The sequence below is a fragment of the Morus notabilis genome, unplaced genomic scaffold (assembly GCF_000414095.1).
Source record: "Morus notabilis unplaced genomic scaffold, ASM41409v2 Scaffold155, whole genome shotgun sequence".
NCBI lineage: Eukaryota > Viridiplantae > Streptophyta > Magnoliopsida > Rosales > Moraceae > Morus > Morus notabilis.
Window position 1 is genome coordinate 195,573 of NW_010361021.1, and position 8,907 is coordinate 204,479.

At 32.9% G+C, this 8,907-nt stretch overlaps 1 protein-coding gene across 1 annotated transcript; it reads right to left on the reverse strand.

The window, feature by feature from the left end:
- Positions 1-1,568: 1,568 nt before the first annotated feature.
- On the reverse strand, positions 1,569-8,489 carry LOC21403938 (protein NRT1/ PTR FAMILY 2.13). Its single transcript, XM_010098023.2, has 4 exons — positions 8,183-8,489; positions 7,645-7,862; positions 3,784-4,382; positions 1,569-2,607 (listed from the first exon to the last, which is right to left on the reverse strand). Exons 1-4 carry the CDS (start codon positions 8,340-8,342, stop codon positions 1,734-1,736), a joined length of 1,851 nt encoding a protein of 616 aa, XP_010096325.1. The 5' UTR covers positions 8,343-8,489; the 3' UTR covers positions 1,569-1,733.
- Between the last annotated feature and the right edge of the window lie 418 nt (positions 8,490-8,907).

The following is an 8,907-nucleotide window of genomic DNA, read 5'->3' on the forward strand; positions in this document are numbered from 1 at the left end:
CACCTTTATTTTTAAATTGAGGCATGCATTCAGTTAGATCTCGTTAATATATGGCGGTGAGAATTATGCCACTCGAATTGTGATATAGTTGTGGTTACATATTTTGTTTTCCTTATTTTGTGCACTTTTCTATATATTTTTTTTCCCAATATTTGTAGCTCCATAAAAGCCTGAATATCTCGAAGGCTTAGGCATATATATGGAGACCAATATATATCCACAATAGAATTATTATCCAATAAATTCTAGATTAGAGGGAGTACAATTTTGAAAGATCCAAAGATAAAGAATTTTGAAATAATATTGAAGTGGATAGTGCACTGATGATCAACAACCGGACTACTGCTCAAAACATAACCTGACCGATTGAAAAAAAAAAAAGAAAGAGAAAAACACTGCGAACTTTGCGAAAATACAACCTTATAATAAAGTTAGAGTTCAAAGTAGGAATAGAGTTAAATTGAGTGAATAATTATGTTTTCTCACAGACTGCTTCTTTGTTTCTTTACAGCTCCTTTTATTATTATTTTATTTTTAGTTCTGTTTGGTCGGTTTTCATTATTATTTAAATGCTCTTCAGATTAGGTTTGTAAAGACTTCTTTTCCTTTTTAATAATTTTTTTTTTCTTGGATTTTGTGCATACTAATAAAAAAAAATTGCACGAAAACTCCTTCCTATTATTTTTTAGCCAAACCAATTGCTTAGCTGTTTTTTTTTTTTTTCTCCTAATGAATTTTTTGTTATAATAGGAAGAATCTATTAAAACCCCATTCAATCTTCATTTTGTGAGTAGAGCGTCAATCAAAAAAATATATAATGTGCCTGTATGTGCGCTTTCCACTAGTAAGCACTTCTATAATTTGCTCGTACTTATAAAAAATTATATGATCAATAAAAAATGATAAATATTACTCTGAAAATTGGGACATAGTGTCCCTCAATATTGTTTGCACGGGAACAGTTATTTCAACACTAAATATCAACCGGTAAAAAAACAAATAAATAAAGTTCAGAGATTTATTTTATTTTATTTTTTTGTATAGAAAAGCTTGAAGAAGGGACAACCAGCCTGAGTATATCCTCTTGAGCATTAAAATGGTTCACCAAATATACAAGAATGTTCACTGAAGGCCTGTTTAGTTCGTTGATTCGAGTTTTTAATTTGAGATGAGATGTGACTTTATGTGAGAGCTTTTTATTATAGTAAACAAATTATATGTGACTGTTTTTTAGAACTTTTTACTGTAGGAAAATTTAAATTTTAAATTTAAATTGGTGAAATGAACGGGGCTGAAAGTCCTGCTGTCGGGTCTTATTCCTGAATGAAGAGTGTGTCAGTAGCCAACTTTACCGAATATGCATGTAGCGGTAAGGATACATGTGAGCAATGTTCCAGAAATTTTACGTAAATGGAGTATTAGATTGAGAGGCACAAACATTCAAATTCAAAACGTAAAGAGGACACCCAATACTCAAAATGTTTGACTAGAAAATCACTACAATAGTCCATACCACTGTCGATTCTAAAGCTTAGAAAAATTAATTAATTAGATGTAAAACCTTTAAGCTTTAAACAACTCTTATCATTATATATAAAGTATAAACAATAAAACTCCATTCGTTATTTATCATGAGCTAATTAGACACCATTGATCTCATTTTCTTTCTAGTTAATTCTAAATTGACGATCTACAATATATATATATATATATATATGTATGTATTTGTAACTTCAAGCCTTAACCGGGCTCATCTCCACATCTACATAGGCCTTCTGGTCGTCCATTTCCACACCACTAGCACTGCCCTTGTAACGATACCTCTTAGCACAGTAGAGGAAGCTCACAAGGTTAAGGACTCCCACTAACGCAATGAGAAAATAAAAGTAATCCAATCTCCCACGATTGATGTCGTTTGTCAACCAATCAGGTCGGTGCTTTGTCCCCGTGAAGCTATGAACAAGAGTCACCATGAGCGTACTGATGTAGCTCGCGCCGGCGAAAGAGCACGAGAAAAGCGCGTTCCCGACACTCCTCATGTTCTCGGGAAACTGTCGGTTGAAGAACTCGATTTGTCCGATGATGTTGAAGGCCTCGCAGAGCCCCATCAAAATCAGCTGAGGACTTAGCCAAAAAACCGACATTTCCGAATAATGGGGATTGTTCGCGGAAGTTCTCCTTTCCTTTTCGATCAATCCAGCAACAACCATCGAGAGAGTAGAGAATACGATCCCGATTCCCATCCTCTGGAGGAGCGTGATGCCGGTGTCGTGGCCGGTGATTCTGCGGAGGGCGGGGACGAGGAAGCGGTCGTAGAAGGGGAGGAAGAGGGCGATGGTGAGTAGGGAGATGACGCTGATTGAGCCTGCGGGGACGAGGAAGGTGGGGCCCAGGTGGCGGTCCATCTTGAGGGCTTGAGAGATCGTGAACGTCCATTGCTGAACCATGGAGGTGAGGCTTATCATGCCACAGACCCAGATTGGGGTGATTCTGACCAGACATTTCACTTCTTCGACCTGTTGAATGCTGCAGAGTCTCCACTTGTTTGTTGGAGTGCTGTTTGGTTGGAGATCGTTTTCCGTTATAACCGCAGCTTTGTCGAGAAATCTATGGGAAACAAATATTTTGATCATGAACAAGTGCAATATTAGGATTCTGTATAAGTGCAAACATAAATGTACTTATGTCAATTGATCATATTGTTTTACATATAGTAAGTTTTCTAATTAAGAACATTAATCATGACCACTCCCTAAAAAAACGAAAATTAGAGAATGCCTCCCGAGAGTAAATGAGCATAAAGATTTAAGCTCTTTCTTGAATACTATAATTAATTACATTTCTGTGTTTATTTTTTTTTCTACAATATTAATTTAAGAGGCATGCACGGAATTTTATTATTTTTAAGAATTTTTTTTAAAAGATTATGCGCATGTTGTAGGAATGGCGTTAAAGTACTATATTATTATGGAACATAATTATAAATCCTTTGACACTTTTTATTGATCCATTTAATTAGTTGGTACATTTTGTAACATTTTGCTTTGGTAGTTTAAAACTCCTGTTTCTTTTTTCTAACTTAGACACTTCTCTATTAAATTAATAATATATATAATAATAGTTATTAGTTAGAAAAGGAATTTCACAGAAAATGGATTCCCATTCCCGCAATATATTTTAGTGTCTTCATCTGTTTTGTTGGGACAGTGATGTTTAGCTTGTATACGTAGCAACAGCAAAATCATTAGGCAAACAACACCAAAAGCCTACAAGATATGTTTTCTATAGCAAATTATCTATGTATAGGACCCACGTCCACTTCACTGAATCCTATCTAAATTAAACTTTGGTCAATGTATATGATACTAGTTCTACTATAATTAAGCAGCAATATTGTCTTATCATACTAGCACATATATATAACCTAGCTAAATATGTAATACAAAGTATGACCACAAACGTCTAAGCAATATCCTAGTAATCCGTAGGAATATTATTGTTCTTTATTATCATGTAAGCCAGCTAAATCATATATTCTCTATTATAAAATAAATCATATATATCATGCTGGCCACCAAATCTTAATAATTAGAAATTATTTCAACGTCAAAGGATTCATGATGTCGTGAAGCTTTCAACTTTTTTTTTTTAAAAAAAATCCACAAAATAATTAACTAATAATAAATTATGATCTACCAAAATCTTATAACCTAGCTACCATATATATGTATGTATGTATATATGTATGTATGTATGTATGTATGTATATATATATATAAGTACCTGTACTGATTGGTGCGAGATAGTTTTGACAAAACACTTCCCTTCACAGGAGGCTCATAGAAGACCACCTTATGATCATGATGATCATCAGCTCCAATTATATCATCCGTCGGATCAAGAATAATCCGACGCTTCTTGTAAGCCGCTACAAAAACTTGCAAAATGCTCGAGAACATGCTTCCCTCGGGCTTTGCATGATTGTAAAGACTCGTCCCAATGAAGAAGAAAGCAATTGAGCAGGCCATGAGAATCGTGGGAATTCCAAAACCTACTACCCAACTTAAGTTGTCTTGTATGTAAACCACCACAGTTTGGGTGATCAACAAGACAATAGTGAATGTGGTGTAGTACCAGTTGAAGAAGCTGTTGATTCCTTTTCTTCCTTGGTCGGTTGTCGGATCAAACTGGTCCACGCCGAAGGGGATACTGCACGGCCTGATTCCGCCGGTGCCGATCGATAAGAACCCGAGCCCGAGGAGTAAGGAACCGAGCTGAGTTTGGCTCGGACCTCTGCAATGTCCCAAGTCTAGCTCTTGTTTTGTGCATGCCGAAGGATGAAGCTGTGGTAACCAGGCTGTTAAAGTCACTGTTGCCATTCCCTGTTTGTCATACATCCGCAGAAAACATATATATATAATTAGAAACATGGCAGCAATTAATGTCTAAATAGATTTAATGCGGAGTTTAGGAGTCTATTTACTCAATTTTTTTTACTATAGTATTTTCTTTTAGAAAAATAATTTTTGCTTAATTTTTTTTTTTTTTTAAATTTATGAACCAAAAAGACTATTTTGTAGATATATAGATTATACGTTAATGGTGCGTATATATTGATAACAATAGTGAATACATATAAAATATATTGTTACTTTCTCTTTTGTATGCAACATCATGTTATATGAACCTTCAGTGATGCATGACATAACATTAGTGGTATTTATTATATTTTTAATAATAAAAGATTTCCATGCTCACAAGCGTAGAAGACCACCATGATGAGGGGACAATTAATACATTTGTCCTATTTGGCCCTTTGTTGGAATTCTAGCATGAGATATTTGACGTATACTGATGACATTGCTGGCTGCTATAAAATCATTGACCATGCTTGGTAGCCTTGGGCAAACATAAATGAGGGTAATTGGCTAGCATGGTTTATTGTTTTTTTACTTTTCCTATCATTTTGTGATAATTTGCTTTGCCCTAATTTGTTGGTGCTTTAAAGTTGTGTACAAGTCAAGGTCTCTGCTACCTTGTATCTTATGTCGTGGTCATTCTTTATGCACTTTTCAAAAATATCAATTTAATTAATCTAAGCCTTCTTTCTAAATAATTATAAGTGTTAGTAATAAGTGTGTGTTTAGAATATCATTACGTCAATTTATCTTTATTTATTTTTTGTTTGTGTAAGTTTCAATTACCAATGATAGAGAAATTTCCCATAGTGTTTAAATAGAAAGTATGCGTAAAAGTAGAACTTTACGGTAATTCTAAATTTTTTTTACAATGTTTAGATAAAATATGTGTGTGTGGTCCAAGCAAAATAACAGATTGATCAAGAGATTTACATTTATTGGCTTTAATTATGAAAACTTGGTACGTGTACAATCGTACACCTAATAAATATGTCGTGGTCCAAACAGTCAAACCTATTCATTTGTCGTCTTTGGTCATTAATTACCTCTCCCCACGAGACGTATAATAAATCTAAAAACCGAGTTAATTAACGCATATGTCAACAGTACTAGCGTTGAAGGGCTTGCAGAAATATTATCTGACTTTATATGCACGTATTGATCTCTATGGTGTCGGTGCACCTTTCATTTGGACTCATCTAGAGTTAATCACTGACGCTACCACGAGGGGCGGTGGTGTTTGAAATTATTTTTGTTTTTATTTTTTTATACGTTTTTTGAGAAAGAAAAAATAAAAATAATTTTAAAACGGTGTTTGACACAATTAAAGATAAAAAATAAAAATGAAAATGATTTTTTAGTTTAGCATAAGATGGCAAAAAAATGAAAAATGACTTTTAGTCATTTTTCATTTTTTATTTTCGTTTTTTTCCTCTATTGAGTACAGAGAGAGACATTAATGAGTTTTTTTTTATACTGAAAATAATCTCTTAATAAAACTACCAAACGCATTTTTAAATATGATTTCTGTCTGAGATTGAAAATGTTTTCATTTCTATTTCATATAAAAAAACAAAATAATTTTGAAACGAATTCCAAACGTATCCATGCTTTCACAATTATTGATATATAGTATGCAAATATGTATGTGTGTGTGTATATATATGAACAATAGTGACACTGATGCTGACCCATTCCAAACTAATTTCTTTAACAAAATACCAAAGCAATTAACAAATAATGTAACCCACATATGGTTTCTTTGTTTTTTACCTTCTTTTTATTAGTCACAATGTAAGGAATGATTTTCCTCGTGATTAATAATATTATTATCAATTTTTATCTTAAAAAATAATAAACTCATTATATTAATTGCTTATGAAGGAAAAAAAAAAGGAAAAAAAGAAGAAGAAGCAGAGATATGAATGATCATTCAAGGAAAGACTTTTTACTTTTGTTCCCAATTATAGCCATATATAATTATTTCCAGTACTCTACATAAAAGAGGCCCGACCACCCACTAAACCACACGCAACACGTTAGTGCGCCACTCGCTAATTAATGAGTCATAATTTCCAACTCTTGAACGTGTCAAACTAACTAAAAATATACGCATCATATACTAGGAAGGAAACAGACTGGACGGCTTAATTAATGTAGTATATATTTACGTACGTGTCTTTTCTTATATTACTAATTTTTTTGGAGTAATTCCTGAAGTGGCACTTCATTAATTATCACATTTAGTTTTTTTTTTATTTTTTATTTTTTATAGGAAAATCACATCTAGTTTTATGTCTTGATACTAAACCAATTATATAAGTCCGACTTTACCTTAATTACTTGAAAAAATTGGGTGGTGATCTAATAAAGAAAATCACTTTAATTAGATTTAAACAAAAAGGGCAAACTGTAATTTAATTATTATTATTATTATAAGGAAACAATTTTTTAAGGCATTAATTAACACATCTGACATTTCTCAACTAATTTTAGCAATTGACAAGTTAACCCTTAAAGTTTTAAATTTTTAAAAGTTTACTTTCTAAATTTAACAAAGCGTTTCACAATAACTCTAAATTTGAGACGAAAACGTCCTCACATATGACAAGTTAGCCCTTAAAGTTTTAAATTTTTAAAAGTTTACTTTCTAAGGGCACGTTTTGTATGTTGATTCAAGTTTTTAATTCGAATATATAACTTTATAGGAGAACTTTTTACTGTAGTAAAAAGTTAGATGTGACTGTTTTTAAGTGTTTTTTACCGTAACAAAACTCGAATTCTAAACTCGAATCGGTATAATGAACGAGATTTAAATTTAACAAAGTGTTTCACAATAACTCTAAATTTGAGACGAAAACGTCTTCACATACATTATGTGAACTCGTTTGAAGGGAGAAGCTAAAATTTCATATGACAATTGGAGCGCACCATGTCACATCCACATTAAGATTTTTTTTTTTTTTTTTGGTGCTGAGAGTGTTACTATGTTAGTACCTTCGAAATTACCGCAATTAAAATTTTATAAAACAACTTGTCAATTTCATCAAAGTTAGAGGGTAAAAGTGTCAAAAATCCAACTTTTTTTTTAAACCGTTGAAATAATAATAATAATAATAATAATAATAATAATAATAATAATAATAATAGAGAGAGAGAGAGAGAGAGAGAGAGAGAGAGAGCTCTTATCATGACTAGCTATTTGTGTTTGAGTAACTATACATACCGAAAGAGAAGCGAAGGAAGCAAAGCCAATAGTCCAGAAGCGGCCGGCGTAGGCATCGGAGATGAAGGCTCCGACCAACGGAGCGAAATTGTTGACGCCACTCCATATGTTCATGATGTTTGAGGCTGATACCTGATCCATGTGAAGCTCTGTCGTCAAGTACACCATAAAGTTTGCCAACAACCCGAATGACGCCAATCTCTCGAAAGTTTCATTTCCTGAAAACCAAATTAACCAAACAAACAGGAAAAAAAAAGTGCAAGTTAATTAAAAACAAAAATTAGGCTAATTAGCTGTATATTGTTGTTATGTCCTACATAATATCTCTACGAAGCTACAACCGCATATACATCATTCTAGATAAGTTAATTTAGCCAGAAAAGCTTTAATATATACAAAAAAGCGTCCAATTCCGTTAGATGAAGAAAGAACTTCTTTTTCGGGTGTTCGAATATATATATATATATATATATTGATTTAAACTTTAGAGAGAATTATAAGAATATATTAGATGAAGATGAAGAACAATAAGACAGACCTAAGATGAAAGAAATGGCCCTCCATCCACCGGTTTTTATTTTGGCTTCATGTGAAATGTTCTTCTTCTCTGGTTCATTATGGACCATCTCATCAGCTGGTTCTGAGGAAATGTTTCGGAAGCAGCAAGACCAAGATGAGCTAATAATTGGCTGCTTCATCTTATAACTCTCACGGACCACCTTAATTTGCAGTACTAGTGTGTGTGTGTGTGTGTATATATATATATAATTATGTATATATATACGCGTATATATACGGTTTATCTTGTAAGTGGTGAGATTCAATCTTGCACACGTTTCTCAAGATACCGTATAATATATATGTGAGTGTATATATGTGTGTGAGAATAATTAAAGGTGGTCATGTGATATCTCCTGTTTATATCTCAGCATCGACGCATATGATTGCATGGCTGACGAAATGTGGGCGCGTAGCTAGTAAACGCATTGTTCTTGTGTAGTTAACAGTCTCTTTCCCTACCAATGTTTCACACTCGTGACAATACAAAGAATAGTATCATCACAAATCACAATCACTATTAATAATAAGTGACGGTTAAATCAATCCGTTGTCTTATATGCCACTTGAGTTAGAGTACGTTTGGTTCATGAATTAAAATTATAATATTAGAATCATTTTTAATTTACGTGTATTTTTTATGAGAAAAAATACTGTAACGAACCATGAATCATAATTCGAATCAAGGTACGAATCCCCCAACCA